Source organism: Nicotiana tomentosiformis, chromosome 6 (genome assembly GCF_000390325.3).
Source record: "Nicotiana tomentosiformis chromosome 6, ASM39032v3, whole genome shotgun sequence".
NCBI classification, from domain to species: domain Eukaryota; kingdom Viridiplantae; phylum Streptophyta; class Magnoliopsida; order Solanales; family Solanaceae; genus Nicotiana; species Nicotiana tomentosiformis.
The window spans coordinates 95950711-95973286 of record NC_090817.1 but is presented as its reverse complement, the minus strand read 5'-3'; the positions used below and the strand labels follow the sequence as shown (position 1 = coordinate 95973286).

The window sequence follows — 22576 nt, the reverse complement described above, 5'->3', positions numbered from 1 at the left end:
TAATTTGTTAACCAATGGAGGAGGATGGAATTGGTGTAACATCTCTTTAGGACACATCTAAGCTCTTGCTGCAAAATTGTGGTTGGTCTTTTCTCACATTAGCCCTCTTTGATTGTACACGGAATTTAAAAGAAAAATTAAATTTTGAAACAATGTTGTCCTAAACAATCCTTAAGAAAGAAAAATGAACTTTTGAAACATCATAGCTTTAAATAATCCACATAATATTTTTGTGGTTATAAAATCTTAAAATGAAAAAGTTCAAATTACAATTATTTTTAAATCTACAACGATATCATTCTTTTTTTAACAAACTTAAAAAGGGAAAAGCATCATATAAAATGAAACAAATTGAGGAAAGTATTGTGAAATTCTGCACCCTCGCATATTGCATAAAGTTAATTTTAGAGTTGATAACTTGTTATTAAATAACTTTTTCCCATATATGGGGAAAGGGCCAAAATTATCCCCATACTATGATAAATAGTTCATATCTATCCTCTGTTATACTTTCCGTCCAAATTTAACCCCACCGTTAAGATAGTAAACAAATTTGCCCCCAGCCCTAACGTATGCCCATCAGAATATTTAGGGGTGTACAAATGAAACCGACAAACCGCATCAACCCGGTAATCCGAGAAAAAAAAACCCGACTATGGTTTGGTTTGATTTGGTTTGGTGTTGGAAAAAAAATCCGATCATATTTGGTTTGGTTTGGTTTGATTTTAACTAAAAAAAGTCAAACTGAAACCAAACCAACCCGACATTATATGTATAGAAGTTTTAAATATATTTAATACATAAAAATATTTATGGTAGTGTAGTTTATAAATATTTCTTAAACTTTTTCATAGTTTTATCTTTTAACGTATTATTTCAAGCTTGGGCTTATAATTTTTGGATGCTCCAATAAGTTTTATAGTCCGTAAATGTTAGTAACTCAAATAAATCCTAAACCAAAATCAAATCAATACTAATGCTAATAAAAGACATTTAATTCAATTGTACTATGAATGAAAATAGTCTTGGATATCTATTTTTTAGTTTTTCCATGGTTTAGATAAAATGTATAACTTATTTTTCTTTTAGTGGTTAGTCATGTAAATAATAGTACTTATTAGTCATAATTTTAAATTATGTTTGTTTTCATTATGGCTTATTCATAATATTTATTTTATGCGATTTTATTATCTTTATTGTTGAATATTTTAGTACAATGCCATGACTCATCTCATATTTATGTTATTTTATTGAAAAACACCTTATATAGTTCTGTCTTACTAGGATTAAAGAAATATTTGGAGCACAAATTTTACGTTTTGTGCTATGAAGACTTTATGAAAAAAAACTGAAAAAACCCGAAAACCCGAGATTAAAAAATCCGACTTTTATTGGTTTGGTTTGGTATTTAGATTTAATAACCCGATACCATTGATTTGGTTTGGTTATTAGAAAATCCGAACCAACCCGACTCATGTACACCCCTAAGAACATTGGGACCCCTCGGTTAAAAATGCCACATAATTAACCTCAGCGCCCCCAATCTTCGTTCTTCCACCGGCAGCTCCACCACCCAAAAGCCTCAATTTTTCACCACAAAAAAGAGCTTCAAAACCAGAATTTAATCAATAATTTTCAGCCCCAACAGTATAACCAAGTAACTTAGATGGTTAAATAATATACTTGAGCACATTACAATATTTTATTTAACTTGTTAAAATTTGAACTAAATTGCATTTTTAGGAAAAGCTATCCATGATCTCATAACATAATCCAACAGAATTGCATGCAATTTCACAACATTTAGATTGGAACACAACATGATGCTTAGACTACTGAAGACAAAGGCATAATTTAAGCATTTATTTCAAAGTAGTGATTCACTCTACATCACTTACTTTCGACCAAGATAATAACTGTTTTTTGATGAACTCGACTAACACTACAACTTGGTAGTACTTTGTCTCCCTATTTACTCAAATTTCATTTTGACCCTATACAAAGGATGGTGAGAGTAGAAAGTCCGGCAGTAATCTCTTTAAAGGAATCCCACAAAAGGGACACCAAGGTTTTGAATGTTCATCATCAGTGGTAGACTTACTGAAAGACTTGAAATCTGAAGGATATCCCAGCATTTTGAAAAAGGATGCAGGGGCTAATGTTGAAGCCCATCTCTGACAGCACATGCAATGCCATACAGGAACAATTGGGCAGATACGCATAGAAACACAACATCGGAATAACTTATGGCTCGGACCATTTCCAGTATCGCACTTCACCCCCTTGCAGACGGCGAAATCTGGAGTCTCAAATGGAACTGATGTTGAGCAGAAACTACATTCCTCCTCCTCTACATATTCATATATGGAGGGAATTTGACTGCAAAAATAAGAGACATAGTGAGTCAGAATCAGCAATATTCACATCAACATATTACACATATTTGTCACAACCAACTTGAATGCTAATCGACAATAGCTACAGAATAAACAATCAGTCTAAAGAAACAATTACTAACACAAACATGAAATTCAAAGTTTCATCATTAACAACGAAGAGGTTTTGGTGGCATCAATTTGATTTTTTTTTTTTGATGATGGCAATGTGATATTAAACCCTTAATCAACTGGTTAAGATGGAATGCAAACAATGAGTAAGATAAAAATGCATATTTCTTATCCATTCCGTCGAACCAATCAATGCTTGTATCTGTTAAGAACTAGAGAAAATGAGCACCAATTTTAGAATACAAAATGTTATTCTATTCCACACTAAGAAAATAATTAGACTAGACGTAGCTAATAGTTAAAAATGTAACATCAGAACGTGAAAATATGAAGACAATGCAAATGGCATAGATCACATGTAAGAGGAGTCAGGCAAGCATGCGCGGGGACTACCTCTTATCAACGGTTCGTACTTCTTCTCCTAGAAGTTTCAGTTGATCCTTGACATCTTCACCACGAATTGCAACCCACTGCTCCATCTGTGCTGTTCCAACAGGGACCCAGTAACTAGATTTACTACCCTTTCCATCAGAACCAGAGGCATCATCAAGAAAGACAGTAAAGCTATAGCCAACCAGCCTATCTCTCAGTTCCATCTCACTATTCGAATGAAGCTGTGTCCAGTCCAATCGTTCATCTTCAGCATCGTTGAAGCCCTCTAAAAACTGCGATTGCCCCTCAACTTTATCTGTCTCCACCTTTTTCAAGACTACCAGCTTGCTGATGATGTTGAGGAGTTGCAACTTACGTGAGGAGAACTCCGAGAGACATTTAATTGCTTCAGACAAGTTTGCAGAAACTCCAAACTGAGATCCAACAGAAGATTTCAACCATTTAATTATGATACGTTTCACAAATATCGAAATAGACTGCTTAAAGGCCAAGAGTGCTGCTACAACATCCCAAACAACCAGTGGTTTATCCAAAGGTTCATGCTGATTTAATGACCATAGTATATTATTCTCCCAACTAATTAGCTCTTTCTCGGGAAAATCTGGGAAAACTTTAACATCAAAATCTGGATAAACAGTAGAGGAATTGTCCAGTTGCTGTCCTCCAATCCAAAGAAATTCTACTGCAGCTTTCAGAGCCCTGGAAGTTTTGAGCAAAGTGATGTTAGTTTCTAAAGCATTGCCGCTAGTTTATCATCTCTTTTTCCAAAATAGATTAGATGGGGCAGTTGTCAGATTATTTCTGGTCCTACGAATCCATAAAGGATGTAAGTCCTATGTTTACAGAAGACAACAAATCAATAATCAACCAAGTATAGACATCCTTCCTTTGTTCAGGTAGATAGATTTGTGTATACTTTCAATTGCAAGATAGATTTATGTGTGCTGGAAAGCAGCAGTTTCATGTAGCAGGTGAAGAAAACCTGCGTAGGAAAACTCATTGAGAAATATATTGGTATAGCTTTTACTCAAACCTATTTTTCCTTCACAAAAGATGAAGAAATGAACAAGGAAAATGAATAGAAAACTAAAAAAAAAGATACTAGGAGTTGAAAAAAGAATCTGCCAAAACCTTCTTTTGTAAAAAGTATTATTAAGAGCAAGGACAAGCTTTTATTAGTCGATGATAAATCTGTAGCCTGTGAAATATATACCTAGATCCTGGTGAAAGTTGGCATCCATAAATAGGTAACAACAAACAGCCAAAAATGGGGAAATTAAATACCTTGCCTCATACATTTGATTTAGTTGCTCAGTAGCAAAAGCTCTTACCTGCACAGTGTGTAATTTTTGTTGGTAGTATTAAAACAGAACATAAAAGGAGGAACATCTCAATTCAATAATTGTCATTTAATAAGGAAAGATCTTTACGTGATGATCTGTTTCTAATGCAAGAAGCTTTTGCGAAAGAGCAAAATCTAGCAGTGCATCAAAGTAGATTTCATAAAGGGCGTATGATAGTTTCAGAAGGAAATTTCTAGTTGAACTTTACTGCTAAAAATCTAGGCTTAGCAATAAACTTAGTTGCATTCTGTTCTAAAAACAAATTCCAAGATGGTAACACCTAAGGTGCTGGCAAGAATTATCTATCTGAAGCTTTTATGGGGGAGTTGCCTGTAAAATATTTCAGTGTGATTTCACTCGACTAATGCACAGCTGAAATGCAAATATTAGCGGATAAAGCTGTCAAGTTATCCTGCGCAGGCAGGGGAGAAAGAACAAAATCTATCATTTCGAATACAGAGGATCCGTCTCTACCTTTTGATATCTTTCATGTATGAGAAAGAAGAACGCATCATTTAAAGAAGGGTCGTCTCTTATCTTTTGGAAGGAAATTAAAGGTTAAACATCTTAGGGCTTGGGATGACAGGAAGAAAACTAGAAAAAGGAGAGTAATTTGCGAATGAACGCTAAATTAGAGATTCAATACTTCCAAACCATGAAATGCATAATGCTTGGTCTTCTTGGCGGTATTAGAGTACTAGTACATTTATTTGCCCTTCAAAGTTGTTCGCAGAACCAGGAGATGAGATGTTTACTATGTACATTGCAAATTGTGAATTAATATGAAGAGAAACCACACTTGTATCAAAGACTGAAGGGATGATGCATTACCACAGCCATCACCAGATTTCCCGGAGATACGGCTAGACCAAAGCAAGAACTAAATGCATCCGGCACCTGAAAAGAATTTTTCATTTTAAAGGAAACAGCATGTGATAGAGATGCATGAAACCAAGATACATGTGCGTACATCGCCAGAGCCTTTCACACCAGGAGTATTGGAAGGAATAGGTACTTCACACAAAGAATTTTCATGTAAAATCCAACAGCAGGTTGAGTTGTCCTGCAATTATTCAGGAAGAAAGTTTATCTAAAATTTAAAATATGGTCAAAATGCAAGAACTTCCATGTAGAATCTCACTTAGGGATTTGGAGACGGAATTTGGGAAAATCCTTTTATGCTACATTACTTTTACAACCATCATAGTGAGAGAGACATCCGAAGACTGCTCTCCATTTGGGGACGGAATGGAACCATTGCGGTTTAAGGCCTCATTTGTTTTTTTTAAAGATTAAGACGTCTGAATCTGAATGCACATCTGAATATTAAAATGTGTATTAAGATTAATACATCTAAATCTGAATACACATCTGAATGTCAAGACGTGTATTAAGATCTGAATACCAAATGATTAAGACTGTTTGATTTTTAAAATCTGAATGTATAAAATTTACGTTTATTTGAAAATTAATAAACATAAAATTCAAATAAAATACCAATTAATCTAATAGTACATCACTAAAATATATAGCTTTTTAAAATATGATAGTTGCTGGTGGCGATGGCTAACGGTAGTGCTTGTGAATGCCGACTAAAAGCGGTGGTTGGTGGTAGTTTAGGGTAGTAGCTAGTGGTGATTGGTAGTGGTAGCTATTATGATTGAAGATGGTGGTGGGGGTGGTGATATTTAATAATGGCGGGTGGTGGTGGTGGTAGTTGTGATTGAGAAAGATGGTGGTGGGTGGTGGTAGTTTATAATGATGGGCAGTGCCAGCTATGGTTGTTGATGGTGATGGGGTGGTTAGTTGTGGTAGTTGAGGTGGATGAGTGTTGGTGGGAGTGGTGGGGATGGTGGGTGGTGGTAGTCGACAATGGTGGCGGCTATGATTGAGGATGATGGTGGTAGTGGGTGGCATGGTGGTAGTTGATAATGGTAGGCGGTGGCGGCAGTTAATAATGAATATGGATGATAGCATCTTAATGAAATTAAGTCTCTGTTATAGATCTTAATGATACAAACCTATTCAGACTCATTAAGTGGTTGGGAAGTAATTAAAAAAAAAACACTTAACGATTAAGATCTGAATAATTAAGATTCAGACTTTGAAAACAAACGCACTTAATGTCTAAGATCTGAATGATTCAGATTTAGACCTCCATTAAGTGCAAACAAATGAGGCCTAAATGTCTTTGAAGAGAATCACAAAACAGACATAAAATAGTCTGAAGCGAAACACCAAATAACAAAGTAGCTTACCTGGCTGCAGCTGTATAGGCAACGTCCACCAAAAGCCCAAGCTAAACCTGTAACCTAGAATACATTAACACAAGTTAATGTCTCCAGATGATAAAGAGGTAAAGATTTGAGTATCAAAAGAACTTACTACATGATTATGAGCATCACAGGAACCAGCTTTCTCAAATCTACGAACAAGAATGTCACAACTCCACACTTCAATTGATCCAGATCCGTTGCCAATGGCTAAAAGCATTTTATTAGGTGATTGCGCAGACACATTGAAGGAAACCACAGAGGCCATTGCAAAGTCGACGGCTTTTACCTGTATAAGAGACAACAAGAAACAGATAATGAGACAAAAAAGTAAAAGAAGAATAACAAAAGAAAGATCTCTACGTTAAAAGGAGACCTCCTTCAATAGAGAAAAGGGCGAATCACTAAGTTCTGATGATTCTACTAGTCTTCTGCAACACGCCTGCCAGATCTTCACACTACAAAATGAAAAATAAAGAAGAATAAATCTTTGATGATATTAACTCGTGCAATATAATGCAGGCCATTGCATTAATTTGACGCCAACATCAACATGTATAGGCGTCTTCTATAAGGTTGTTTTGCATCAGTTTGATTCAGGATGTTATCCAAAACTTCTATTCTTGAAAGCTTCCATTCTACTGTTCTGTTACCATTTAATTACTACATTTCTTCCTGTAATTTAAGGCCCATATAACAAGGCTGTTTAGCATTATAATATAGAACGGCACTCACGCATATCTCTTCCTGAAAACTTTGATATGACCGTTCTAGGCCTCTTGCTTAAACAATTGATTACTTCATTTCTTCCTTGGCAATTAAACGTTAAAAACTAATAACGTATTTCTTTAGCTTTACTAATAGGATGGTCACTAGCACGTATTTCTTATTTAATGCTGTCATTCAACTGTTTTCCCCTCTGACTTTACCATCTGATTACTTTATTCTGTCCTCATTGGCAATTATAAAACAAAATCATTCCATCATCTAGAAGCTAAGTGCACTATATTATTTTGGATTTTCCTGTCGTGCTTTGTTTATTCAGAACATAAGAGTTATACTAAGGAGGAAAAGACAAAGCAGAGGAGTCTCTAGACAATCAGGTGAAAAATGGTGCAGTCACTATGCTAACAACTTCTTTTTAGTTTCGGGGAGGGGAGGAGAGAGGGGGGGGGGGGGGGGTTTGAAGTATACTGTTCCCATTGCTGCTTTTTTGCTATGAATATTACATTAAATTCCCAGACAAAGCATTCCCAGTTGTAGTAAAAAGCAAAAAAGGAACATCCCTTCTCTTAATCATTCAGTTATAATCTTGAGGTAATAATATATGCCAGGATTGTAGTAATTAAAAGGCAAAGGAGAGTACATTTGAGGATTGCCAGTTCAAAAATATCAGAAGTATTCTATTCCTCTTTCATGTTCATATTCAGAGCATCTTGTGTTAATCCAGAATAGACTCATGGTTAATTTCATTGAGGGTTCTTCTAGCGTATACCCCCAATAATGATAACACATTCTTTATGATTAAGCACCTTCTTCCTCTTCTTTCCTACGATAAGTCAATTACTACCGAAGCACCTTTTGAGAAAAAGGATGATTATATGTTAGGTGGTGCTTCAGGTGCATATGTGGTGGTGCTTCAGGTGCATATGTGGAAATGTTCGAGTGAAGATGTACCACCTCCTGCATTGTCAAGTGGCAGCTCACTTGTATGAGATTTTGAAATGTTCGAGCTGCCATAGGTGATGCTAGGCACAATGAAGGAGACACTCTCTAGTTGGACATTTAGTTTAGAAGAAGGAAGGGAAGTCGAAGAGCGTGGATGTTGCGGTGTATGCACTCATGTGGGTCCTGCAGGGGGAGATAAATAGAAGAGCTTTTCACGGGATAGAGAATGACTGTATATTTGAGGAATAGCCTCTTATTCCTAAATTCTTCTTGCTGTACCCATGATGTTCTAGTTTGTATAGAAGATTGGTATCATTGTAGAGAATCACACTATGTCGTAGATTGTCTACTTTTGCTATACTGCCCATATACGGGAGATTTTCCAATCATTTGATTAAATTAATTACCTTATCAAAAAAATTACTAAGGAAGCACCAATGCACCTTTCTTCCTCTTCTTTCTAAAGATAAGTCAATATGATTGTCCTTTCCAACTTGTTACTTTGCAGACATTAGCGTAACACTTTCTAACATTTTTGTGAGAACACACTGGATACTGACATCAGGTATCAATCTTCAAGAATAGCTCAAAATATAGCAAAGTGTCCAATATCAAATATGAATGTGAACACTAACCCAGACAGTATAATCATTCTTTAATTTCAAGTGATTCATCATTTACCATGTTATGCATTTTGGTCAATGTATAGCACTCAATTGTTTTCTCGTTCACATCATCACATATGGTTGTGATATTAGTCACTTGAATCAGTGGCATAGAGCGTGCAGCTGTAACTAGAATTAGAGTTTTTTCTGTTTGTAATTGTGGCAAATAATGGCTGAAGTTTCGCTGTTCAATTCATCAAGGCTTTATCATGGAAACTGGGCAGTTCTTAGGAGTGAAAATACAAAAACAACAACAATATACCCAGTGTATTCCCACGGGGTAGTATCTGAGGAGGGTAGCGCGTACGCAGACCTTACCCCTAACTTGTGGAGGTAGAGAGGTTGTTTCCGACAGACCCTCGGTTCAAGAAAAGCAATTCTCAGCAATTTTGAAAAAGAAAAACAGTAGTGAAGACGTCATATTGAGACTAATGAAAACAAGAACAGTAACAAAAGCAAAATAACAAAGCAATAAAATAACTGAAGTAAGGGAAACAACAGGTAGTAATAAAAATCGAATAATAAGATAATACGAGAATGAAAATAATAATACTGATATAGTTGAGTAGGTACAGTGTCCTAAATTCGACTACCTATTAATCTTATATCCTAATCCTCGACCTCCAAATTCTTCTATCTAGGGTCATGTCCTCGATTAGTTGAAGATGTGTCATGTCCTGTCTAATCACTTTTCTCCCCAATACTTCTTCGGCCTTCCCCTACCTCTCCTTAGGCCCACAATTGCCAACCTCCCGCACTTGCTTACTGCGGCATCCACGCATCTACTCTTCACATGCCCGAACCATCTTAGCATAGCTTCCCTCATCTTGTCAACCACGAGGGTCACTCTTACCTTACTCTGAATATCTTCGTTCCTAATTTTATCCCTCCTAGTATGCCCACACATCCATCTCAGCATTCTTATTTCCGCCACTTTCATCTTCTGAGCATGAGAGTTCTTAACTGGCCAACACTCTGCCCAATACAACATAGCAGGTCTAACAACTACTCTATAAAACTTACCTTTAAGTCGTGGTGGCATTTTCTTATCACACAGAACACCGGATGCGAACCTCTATTTCATTCACCCCACTCCAATATGATGTGTGACGTCATCGTTAATCTCCCAATCTCCTTGAATTATTGACCCAAGATATTTAAAATTTTCTCTCTAGGGGATGACTTACGTATCAATCCCCACATCCACATCTGCCTCATGAGTTACGTCACTGAACTTGCACTCCAAGTACTCCGTCTTAGTCCTGCTCAACCTGAATTCTTTAGACTTTAGGGTCTGTTTCCAAACCTCCAGCCTAGTATTAACTCCACCACGTGAAAATACGATAGGTCTAATCATGACCTTAAATTTCATTGAGTAGAAACTCAAAGATGTGAAACCAGCCTCAAGAATCTACGGTTGATAATTTTTCTTTTTCACTCAAGTCAATTATTAACTCAATCTATGGGACAAAGCATAGCCGATCACAAGTGAGGATAAAGAGGAGGGTTGCAAGATATTGACAACCAACGTAAAAGCAATCTAATTATTGTGAGTATGCGACCATTTTTCCTGGATGAAAGATGTGAGAAGCAACCATATCAGCTATGCATCGGATCCCATAGCTAAACATGTTTGTGCATTAGTACTAGATGGGTTACCCATGAGCAAGTCCTTGTCTTGCATCTCTTATCGACCCCACCTATTTTGAAGTTGAGTCATAGTTTATTTTTGACTTTAGTTCAATAATTGGTTAGCAGTATAAGGACCTGGAAATCTATAGCTTGACCTTTGACCACTGGACTAATATGAATCATTAAGTAAATCATTTTACTTCTTACAGTAAAGTCATCAGGGAGTGCGCATATCTGCTCCCATGTACTTGATTTGTCCAGAGCTTCAGAGCTAAGATATTAACTCTCATATCACTATTCCCGTGTATAAAATTCTGCAAAACTTGCTCGATATCTGACAATCATCTCTGTCATTTCATGCCAATATTTGCTTATATCTTGGTACTTTCATGCCATTCTTTGCTTACCCATACACCCAATGAGATCTAAAACCGAAAGCAGTTACAAGGTAAAAATTGAATAATATCAACATAGGTACGCACCTCCCATCGGAACATCCAGTAGCCAATAAAAGCAGAGGATCTGAAGCATCAGAAATGAACAATCCCCAACTGATTGTTGTGATCCAAGTATCATGTGCATTGAGAAGTCCAACAAGCAATGGTTCATTCGAGTCGGGGCTGTTCATGATAGAGTACTCATCTGGTTTATGAATTCTCCACAATGATAGTATGCCGGACTTCCCTCCAACTGCAAGTACAGAACAGTCACTGGTCAAGCCAGTAGTAGTAGATATACCACATCTAAATGTCTGTGGCAGACAGGGCGACCATGCAACAATAAGTGAAGACATCATTGCACTGCGAGAGGCATATTCCTCTGCAGTTATTAGCGATTGACTGCCATCTCCAACTACTTTCTTAGAAGACTTTGCTTTTGAACGAGGAGCATTAAAAGTATTTTTCCCTTTCTGACTGCAAGCTTTGACCTCCATCACCTAACAAAAAAGTAATAGCATCAGAAAAAGAGTTTGCACATTTCGTCATCAAAATAACTAAATAATTATTTGGCAAACGTAGTTCTTATTTGTTGACTTCTTTTCCCTTCTATCTCTGTTTACATTCTTTGCAGTCTAAGTTTACAGCATATGACAGTACGATATTCATGCATAGTGAAAGTACTTGGAGGAACCAAAGAGATCAGCAAGTACAGTTAATGCATTCAGTCTCTGACGCTTAAGTTCCTTTCTCATGACAGAGATTGGCAGATCATCAGCATATCCCTCATCAAAGCAAGCTTGACTAGGCTGTCAGAATAGAAATCAAGTGAAATCAAATACAACTTAATATCCAGAGAAGAAGCAATGTATCATGTAAAAAGCATAAAATTCACATAGTAAGCAGTGAATTTAACTTACATCAGAAGCTTCTGATGCTCTAAAGCTTGCTGCTTGGAAATTGGTAGTTGTGAGATAACTATACAGCTCCTTTGAAATATCCATGACCTGTTGAAGTTTGATAACCAGATCAATGGGCAACGACTAGAAGGATAAAAGACAGAAGATCATTATGAAGAAACAGGAGAAAGCCCCTGGAAATTGTTACTTGGCCACTAAGGATTCTGCTGAAATGTTAAATGTGATTTGGAGAGTGATATTCACAACAAAGTGAAAAAATATTTGGAATGAGAATTGACCAGGAATACAGTATCTAAAACCAAAGCCATGAACTACAGCAGAAGATGTATTGAAAGCTCTCGGGCATTTATAGAGGTAGTAAAATATTATGTTTCAGAAGTACTTTTCTTGATATTAAAGTCTTCGATCCGTGAGGACATAGCACATTCTTCATTCATGCAAAGATGAATTACTGGTTAGGCAGCTCTAAGGTTTTTTATATTCGGTGGAAGGCAGATTAAAGCTTTGCACCAATACTTAAAAAGAGACTCCCATTCCGTATGTAAGATTCGTCTCTCTTGCATCTTCAATCGGGTTTGGTGCTTTAAGTTTGAAAAGCCATAAAAATGGTGCGCAAACAGCAAAAATTAGATCACAGAGAAACAAAGATCTTGATAGTTCTTTCTGGCATCAATCTAGTAGTCCTGTGTTGAACATTTTCTATTCATTCATGATCCAGCGAAGCCTTTCTGCACCTGAACTCGAATTTTTTTCTCTTCCAAATCGTCAATTGTGGTTCTTTCCTTTTAGGTCAATGGAGTTGATTCATCGTACATTGCAATCTTAGACAGAAACAGCTTTCTTGTCTACATATTTGAGGCACTCCAACAAACAAAAACAAGTACAGAACCAAGAAGCTATGAATATACTATTCCGTATCCATGTTTGATTCATACCTCTACCCATTCTGCTGAAAACTCACGAAATGGCATCCGGTAAAGCCTTACATGTCCTTCAGTAGTGCAGACTGCAAGCAAACAACTACATCAAGCAAAACATTGTTGTTCATATTGCTGTTGAGAAGGCCAAAGATCATTAAACTGATGTGCTTAAATGATCATACCCAGAATTTGGAGCAAATCCAATAGGTGACCAGGATATTGACCGGACACATGGCCGATTTTCTCGATATTGTTTTTCTTGAGGAGAGGAGTCCCGAGATAATGCAATATGTAGCATACAACCGGAGAGTAAATCTGTGAAGATTCCAAGTAGAAATTATTTGGACCATACATACAAACCATTAATAAGTAGTCCAAATAATTCACAGCACTTCTTTTAATAAGGTAATAATCTTATTGATGTGGCGGGAAAATTCTGGATACCCAAGTGGCAGTAAAGCAAAGAACCTATACAAAAATATGGTGCTCTACAGATAACATCATCTTGTACTAACAAGAAACTCATTGGTGAACCAGAAACTAACTGTACAAGACACATCACATTACCTTTTCTATCAATCAACCCAATAGGAAAAGGTTTGCTATGAGGGATCGTAATAAGACCTCGTGATCCAAATGGTTTAGCTGGATTCTGAAAGAAAGAGAAATATTTATTCACTATCACACCAGCTGATTCAATATCTAATCAATTATAACTAAATCGAAAGCTTGTTAAATATACAAATTTTGTTTTTACGATGGTGGTGACGGGCCAGCTTGCATGTACCTCGATTATTCCATCGAGTATCTGGTAGGTAATTACCTATTGTTTTTTTTGCCTCGTGTGGGATTTGAACCTAAGACCTCATGGTTCTCCTCCCACTTCATTAGGCCACACCCTTGTGCATTTTAAAGATAAAAGCTTTTACAATATTATTACAAGAAAGATACAAGTGGATCAATTGTCAATATGAAAATTTTACCAATATGGTAACGATATGACCGGAAGCCACTGCCACCAAATTCTCCTCTGACCAAGCGACAGAATTGGGGTAAGATGGGGCAGCCACCAGTATAGAAGCTTGAAAACTCGAAGACATTGTTGTATTTACCGGACCAAAGCTGATAAATTCCCTCTACAGCATAACAAGAGTCAATTTTTCTACCCATAAAAAAAAGAGGGAAAATTGGAAAATAGAGAATCACAACAAAGATAAGATAACTCATAAATGCTGCAAGCATATGAAAAGGGGCTGAAATTAACGACCTTGAATTTTGATAATAAAATTACATACTCCAATGGCTTCTTCTTTGATAATTTAGAGAGCTTCTTTCTCGTTTAGTGTGTGCTCTCAGAAAGGCAAACTGGGGGCTTTAGGGGTTTATGGGTTTCTTTCCAATTTTGTAGCAAATAGTGAATAAAATAGCCAAATATATTGTTAAACTATACCGAAAGCGCCCTTAGCCGTTATAAAACTGAGCTATATTTAACCTTTTTATTAACGAAAAAAAACTAATTAGTTGCTGGCATATGTTCAAAACTTTTTTTTTTTTTACCATCAAAATAGATATTTTGGCCTCAGAAAAATCCAAAAGAGATAGTTCAGATTTCAGAATAGCAATATCATGTAACTGAAGGAGTCTGACTTGCCTTTACATTAGGTGAACCGACAAAAAAAAAAAAAAAAAAAAAAAGCCTAAAAGCTCTCTTCTGATCAAAGTTGACAAAGCCAAACAAGAACTCTCCGCCTTCTTACTTTGCAGCGCTGTGCTTAGCTTTCGAGTGAGATTCCAGAGCATTTTCAGAAGATTTACCAGCCTGTTTTGAGGGGTGAGGGGTCAGATGATTGAAAGAGGGAGAGTGAAAAAGAAAAATAGAGAAAAAATAATCAGATTTGTCCATAAATTTTTGCCAAATATTTTAGATATACGGAGCTAAAATTTTGAGTGTACCGGTTCTGAATTTTTAAAAAGATAACTTATTGGATTTTAAATAAAATATTTACATAAAATAAATATTTTTTTAATATAAATATAAAATTGTAACTAAACATGCACGCACCCAGGCATAACAGGTATAACAGCTTGTTTGGATGGTTGTTACCCATCGTTTTATAATATATTGTATTATATTGTATTGTATCATTTTATAAATACAATGTTTAGATAGATTGTCTTGTTTGATGTTGTTAAATAACATTTTGATGTTTGGTTTGACTGTATCGTATTGTACTATAACTTATAAGTTTACTAAAATACCCTCAATTGTTTAAATATTAAATTCATTAAGAATTACGCATAAAAATAATTTAAAAAAACTCATTTCTACTAATTTATCACCAAATATGTCTTATAAATAGATTGAGTAATTAAATTCATGCAAATTCTAACAAAATTAGCGGAACAAAATTAGCAATTTTACTTGGAGTTGGAAGCAAATTCCAACAAAATTAGCGGAACAAAATTAGCAATTTTACGCTGGAGTTAGAAGCGGCAAAAGTTGTGGGCAAAAAAGGGGACGAAAACAAAGTAGGTTATAGGTGGGATATTTGGAGTTTAAAAAAAAAGATAAAGGGTAAAATAGAGTTATGGAGTAAAAAGATAGGGCGTAATTGGAAAGAAAAATAAGAAACAATCCCACCACACCAAATCGGTTATTTACAAAAATAGGACTTTTCATTGTTCCGGAATAATGAATTTAATAATACAATAAAATCAATTTTAATGAAATAATCAAAACAAAACATTGTTTTTGTTTACCCTAAAAACGGATAACAATTAAATTTGTAAGTGATTTTAAAGATACGTGGATTAATTCGATACAAGCGATAAATTGCGTCAGATTAAACAAATAAATAACAACAACAATAACCCAGTATAATCCCACTAGTGGGTCTAGGGAGGATAGTGTGTACGCAGACCTTACCTCTACCTTGGGGTAGAGAGGTTGTTTCCGATAGACCCTCGGCTCCCTCCCTCCAGCCTTGATGAAAGATTCACCCTCGATCCGGACTCACAATGGCTAGCACTGATGAACGAGGACAAAAGCTTTCAATAACAGTGAAAATAATAGTATATTGCTTTGGGATGCGTGTTACAACGTGTTCAATGAATAATCAAATCCCCTTTATATAGTAGGGGAGTTTTACCCTAAGTACAATTCTATAAAAGATAAAAAATCTTCTGTTTAACTGATCACCGGTTCTCCGTCGATACGTGCCGAGATTCGCGCCGTGATATCCGGCCGGTAGCGGATATTACGGCTTCATGTTGGTCGTGCAACATTCTCCAGAGTCCTTTGGGATTTGGACTGACCCCGGATCATGGCCCCGATATTCTCGAGGGTAAGCGTCATGCCCCGAATTTTGACTCGATGAGACCCTTGCCTCGATTCTGGTCCCTTATCATCATGTCTCTAACTCGGTTTAACGTATTGGAAGCTGGGGTGTACCATGAGCTCGGTTTTACCCATATACAGATAGTCTCCTCGTTTCTCGGAGAATAAGTTGACGAGAAACGACATGATCTCCCCGACTCCTTCTTCAATACGTCGTGACAGAAACGACAAAAAACCTGAAACGTCTCGTCAGTCATGTCATTGTAACCTCAAATGCGTGACAGTCGTCGGTTGAATGTCCCTGGACACGAAACGTCACGAAGCTCCTATAAATATCCCCACCTTCGTTCATTTTTTACTTTACGCCCAAACTTCTACTCTCGTGCCTTCAGGATTTCATTACCCTTTTTTATACTCTAGCACTTTTACCTTCGTTACTCAAGATTCCTCAGTACGTTGCAAAACTTTTACTCATTCTCTACTCAAGCCAGCACATCTGAACTTTCAACTTTCAATCTTTCTCTATCTTTTTCAAGCTTTTCCAGATAATAATGGTCAAAACCTCTAAATTTGTTCCCCAAAAGGCCGCCTCTACCTCCCAACTGACTGCTGAAATCAACGATACCACTTTCGATGCGGTCGACCTCGGGAGGTCTGCTGCTAACGTGGTTACCGACGAACCGGCTCCTGAATCTCCCTTGAAGATGTTCATTCCTGGGGGTTGTTCGGTCGATGACGACTTCAAGGTTAAGAAGCCCTCTTCGGTACAGGGTCGGCGTGAGAAGGCATCGAGATATATCTGCTCAATCACGGAATATGACCTCCCCACAGTCCGAAAGGACTGCAACTGGGCCAACAAGGATATAGTGGTCCCTAACTCCGAGGAGGCCATTACTACTCATGTTGATGGGTACCTAAGTGTTTACGCTTATCCCTTCATACTGGGCCCGGTGGACCCGGTCATTATAGATTTCTGTAAGAGGTACAAGGTATGCCTCGGTTAGCTCCACCCATCATTGTGGAGGATCGTAATCCTCCTTTGATTTTTTGTGAACAAGATCGACTCCTCTCGGCTCACTATAGATCATCTACTCCGTCTGTATAGTCCCCCGAATCTTCCGAGGGGGGCTGATAAAGCTCATGCGCCGGGCTAGTGAGGCCTCATTCTCAAGCATAGATGCAGACCGGGATCGAGGCTGGCAGGATGCTTTGTCCGGGTCAGGACCTCAGACTTGATACCGGCCGAATTTAGGCCATTCCCCGAGAAGTGGAATGCATCACTTAAGTACAACTTTCCTTTGAATGTTAATTTCACGCTCATTTCCCTTTTCCTCATTGGTATTTGTGGTGGTACAGTCGTCGCTTGAGTCCCAAATATTGTCCCTCGGTTAAATGAGTGGATCGAAAGCATTGTCTCACAAATGCCCTACTCCGATCGCTCGTGGCGCAAACTCCCGAAGGGCTGTTGGGAGGACAGTTCCCATGGTAAGATTTCTTTCCCGAATAAATTGCGTTAGGCTTCTCCTTCTAGCATCATGTTCTTATTTCTTTTATTTCCTTTTTGCAATTTTGCCTAAGACCGTTGAGCTTAGGACTCCGGTCGGAGACCAGGACTTTCCCATTGATTCTTTTGCTTCGAGCAGCCCGGAGCCACAACCGGAGAGAAGAAAAGGAAGAGGTCCCCGAGTTCTTCGAGCTCGGAAAAAAAAGAAACCAAGGAAAGGTTGGTCTGTAAGCCAAAGGAAAGCTCCAGCTCCCGAGTGCTTGACTCGAACTTACTTTTTCGGCTCAGGGACGAGCCAGAGGAGGACAAATTTTTTGTGGCCCAGGAGTCGTCTGTCCCTGAGGATCAAGTGGCAGCCGAGAGGGGAACGATGAAGGCTAATCCCCCTCAAGTGCACGAGGCTGGCGCAGGGGCGAGGGTCGAGACTCCTCGAGACGCCGACTCTATCCCGCCCGGTGTCATGGAGATTTCAGGATCGCCTTCGTTCACGGAGTCTATGTTTGACGAGGCCCGGGCGATGAAGGATCGATCAAATGAAGGGGTTCATGTAGCGGATGATCCCCTTCGATGCTTCTTTGATGGTGTGGACTCAACCGCCCTGGAAAACTTCACTGGGTTGGGAGATCTAGAGGTGCCAAGAAAAAGTCCATCCTCAGAGATCGGCGGGTCGAACTTAAGCCCGAGGTTGATCAATCGGTTCCCCACTCCGAGCATGGATCCTGGTCGGAAGCGATCTATCGTTATCACCGTTCCGGAGAATGCCCAGGTTATTTTCGCCCCCGTTAGAGTAGCTAGCTACCTTCGGTTCCTGGTGATCGAAGAAGACCAGGCAAAGATGAACAAGGTGGACACGCCATGCTTATTAAATGAAGCACAACAAGTGTTGAACCGGGTAAGGTGTAATCACACTCTTTTATCTTTGAATTCGGATTTTGATGACTCTAATGCCTTTTTCTTTTTCACATTCTGCAGGCCTCGGTGCTCCACCATAAAACCTTTATTTGGTACGAGGATGAGCTTAGCCAACTTGAGGCCAAAGTCAAAGAGCTTGCTGAGAAAATGGACATGTATAAGCTTCTCAGCGAGCAACATGAAGGAGAAGTCAAAAGTCTCCGGGCTGGGTTGGATACGACTCAGAAAGAACATGTCGCCCTGGTGAAACAGGTAAATATCTTTGAAGTTAGTGATCACGAGTTATGCATGGCAACTAATGATCAAAACCCGTAGGTCCAGCAGAGTCTTGATCGGATCGACCAGCTTAGAGCTGAGATAGACGAGGTCAAGGCCATGGTCGAAGAGTGGAAAGGCAAAATAGACCGATTGGCTTTGGAAAAGGAGACTGTCCAGGAGAAGCTGACCTCGGTTGAATTCCAACTTCGAGTGGAGAGGGAGAAAGCTAAGGCTAGTTCCCAAAAAATCGAAGACCTCCAGTCTCAATTGGCTCGACCGTTGCCGAACGGGATACCCTTGCCAAGGAGTTTAAAACAACCAAGTCAGTGGCGGAAATAATCATGGTTGATGCTTGAGAGATGGTGTCCCAGTACAAAGTCGATGCTGAGGCAGCCCAGGACCACCTTAAAGGTCCTAACTAGGTCTAAATAATAATTCAACTAGCCTCTTTCGATTACTAAGAAGAATCAATGAATTCAACCAACAATATAATGCAAAAACATCACAAGTATACCTCTTCCGATTACATGAACATGTGAAAATAGATGCAACAATTAAAATATTCAAAACGATCCAATACATAAAAACTAGAGTTAATATCCACAAACAATTCTCAATATACCAAATCCATCAATCCCTAAAGAGAACTACTCCATAGATATTGACTAATTCATCACAAATAAGTTTAAGTTAAAGGAAAGCATAAACGATCCAAACCCTTGTCTTGGGTGAGGATTGAATGATGAAATCCTTGTGCTCTTGCTTCTCCCACTTCTCCTTAGCTTCCTTAGGTCTTAGATGTGTCAAAAGTCCCAAAAATAATGTTTTTCCATGTATATATACCAAGTAGGGTCTGGCCCAAATGAACACACCTTCTCCTAAGCGAATTAAGACTCTTTCCAGAATAGGACGCGCATGGCCGCACACCTTGGAGTGTGCTCACGCATATGGATGTGCACTTTGGAAGGTATTCTGCCTCACATGCGCGCCCAGTGCGTGCTCACCCACCTGGGTGGCGTCCTGCTCGATTCTCCGTTTCTTTCGTTAAGTGCACGATTGTCCGTTGATCCGGGAACACGATCCCAACTTAATCCTTGAGCTTTTACTCATACTTCAAAGCTCTAGAATATCTTGAATTCATTCCATAACATTTACATAGCTCAGTATCACTCCTACAAGGTATAAAATACATCATTAGTGCAAAACACTAGCGATATACGCTTAAACTCAATTAAAGTACAGTAAATTAGAGTGTGATAAGCAACTAAAATACGCAATTATAACCTACCATCAACACCCCACACTTAAACCATTGCTCGTCCTCTAGCAATCAAACTACACTTTATAACGACACGACCTTTTTTAAACAACTCACATAACTCATCACACCAAGAATATTTAAAATCAATTAAGCACAATAATGTAACATTCTAGCCTCAAGATTTGACTCAAAAGCACCATGCATTATTTATAACCCGCTCACTTACTCCAACATAGAGGTCAATCATTACCTTTCCTTCACGAATCAAGTGCCCTCACAACGAAAGAGAGTAGTTCCACACACAATAAACATTAAGAATAACTAGGAACTCAAGATAGGCAAAATTCACTCACTCTTGGAAATAACATTCATATGCCACAAACGATGAACCATAGGCTTTCCCGTAGTGTACTACTCTAATAATTGAGCTCATTCAGTCAAGGATCAAGTAGGACTTTAATTGGTTGTAATGTAAGATGTGGGACAGGTAGGATACATTTAGATATAAGAGTAACTACACCTCCCTAAGCACTTTAATACATACATCTCATTGTTAAACCCCCACACTTATGTCAAACCAATATTCCACCTTCACATCAATTTGCATTCACTCCCAACTTCTTTAAGCACAAATACATAAAGAGTTACCACTTATCAATGAATAATTTTCACAACACTACACTATGTATAATTTTTTTTACTTTTTCAATTTAAGTGGCTCTTACTTTTTCAAAACAGTGCACCTTTCTCCTTGTTTCATTAGCTCCACTCAAAAAACCAACCCAATCACCCTCACACTTCAACTTTTACAAAGTTCATATAATTTCAAGTGCTCACGAGAGGTAAATGGTTCAAATAGATGGTTAATTCAAACAACTAGGTAAGCCTTGTAATATGGTTACCAAAGAAACAATGTGACGGGATCAAACGGGGTTAACTAAGATACATAATAATTAGGTGGGTGAAAACATATAACTAGATCGACAAAGAAATGCCTATATCACTTCCAAGACTGAATAAAACTACTATTTTGCTTTGCAAACACACGGGGCAAGTTCTAGACATCAGATGTAATACACAGAATAACACAAAACCTCACACACACCTCGCACATAACTCACTCAAGATCGGATTATCAAGACACTCTAGTCAAAGCAGTTAAGCAAAGTTAAGATCATATTATTTAAAGTACTTATGCAAAAGTCAAAAACTAAGCCTAAGTGTCTCAACTAAAACACTCACTATTCTCAAGGCATGATAGAGTCAAGAAATATTGCTTTCATTTCAAATCATAGCACAAGGTTTTCTACTCCTCACAAAAATAAAAACTAACTACACCCGGTTCAAACAAAATCCTTGAAAAAGAACCGCGACACAAAGAAAACCAATGGGGAATTATTACATTACCTAACAAAAGATTTTTGTCTTTTTTCTTTCGACTTTAATCCCTCAAGAAACCCGTCGAATAATATCCATCGTCGGGAAAAATCAAAAATTTTAAAATTTAAATTTTTTATATCAAACTACTACAACTAACGAAAAGAAACTAACCAAATTAATATACATACAACATACATACAAATATATCCCCCACCCCACATTTTAAATTGTGGCATGTCCCCATGACACACAATTAAAAAATATAAGGTAGAGGAACTTCCCTGAATCTCTAATCGGGGTCTGAGTCAAAGTCGGGCTCCATTCTTCGTGCCCGAACTAGTGCACACATCCACGCGGACAACTTCTTCTTAGCCTTCTTGGGGTGCACCCCACACTTATCTTTCTCAATCACTGGGACCTTCTCTTTTGAGTTTTTCACTCTCCATCTACACCTGCAGCTAGCTTCTCCTATTTCACCCTATCTCCGCAGTCATCTCGAAAGTCATCGTCTCCTCACCCACTCTAAGCATGAGCTTTCTATCATGTATGTCTAATATTGCTTTGTTTATCGCTAAGAATGGTCTTCCTAAGATAATGGGACCTCTTTATTCTCCTCCATTTCACCACTATGAAATCTATAGGAAATATAAACTTATCTACCCGAACTAAGACATCTTCCATTGTCCCCCCGGGTATTATAGTTGTTTGGTCTGCCATCTGCAAAGATATTGGCGCAGACCTTATCTCTCCAAGATCATTCTCCAATTTCCTGTAAATAGACAAAAGCATTAAATTAATTAATGCACCAGAATCACATAAAGATTTATCAAAATTAAGAGTGCATAACGAGCAAGGTATAGTAAAACTCCCTGGATCTCCATAGTTTTGTGGGAGTTTGTTTTCCAAGATTGCATTGCAATGCTCTGCGAGCTTGACCACTGAGGTATCTTCTATCTTCCTCTTCTTTGTAAGGATCTCCTTCAATAATTTGGCATAAGTTGGCATTCATGAGAGAATTTATGTGAATGGCAAATTTATATTAACCTGTCTCAGCATATCTAGAAATCTCTCAAACTGCTTGTCCAGCTTTTCTCTATACAACTTTTGGGGAAAAGGTAGAGTAGGCATATGCTCACTCTCATTCCGACCTTCCTTTCTCGAAGTGT

General features: G+C 38.0%; 1 protein-coding gene across 4 annotated transcripts; it reads right to left on the bottom strand.

Moving 5' to 3' along the window:
• Positions 1-1836: 1836 nt before the first annotated feature.
• On the bottom strand, positions 1837-14654 carry LOC104103096 (uncharacterized). Of its 4 annotated transcripts, none has more exons than XM_009610978.4 (16): positions 14516-14654; positions 13742-13894; positions 13326-13410; positions 12941-13073; positions 12774-12858; positions 11839-11925; positions 11632-11727; positions 10964-11418; positions 6893-6974; positions 6629-6805; positions 6502-6555; positions 5214-5306; positions 5075-5140; positions 4185-4231; positions 2901-3599; positions 1837-2379 (listed from the first exon to the last, which is right to left on the bottom strand). In XM_009610978.4, exons 2-16 carry the CDS (start codon positions 13856-13858, stop codon positions 1995-1997), a joined length of 2661 nt encoding a protein of 886 aa, XP_009609273.1. In that variant the 5' UTR covers positions 13859-13894; positions 14516-14654; the 3' UTR covers positions 1837-1994. The 4 variants fall into 4 exon arrangements, with proteins under 4 accessions (XP_009609273.1, XP_009609274.1, XP_009609272.1 ...); XM_009610979.4 differs by having other exon boundaries at positions 14054-14630; XM_009610977.4 differs by having other exon boundaries at positions 14026-14629.
• Between the last annotated feature and the right edge of the window lie 7922 nt (positions 14655-22576).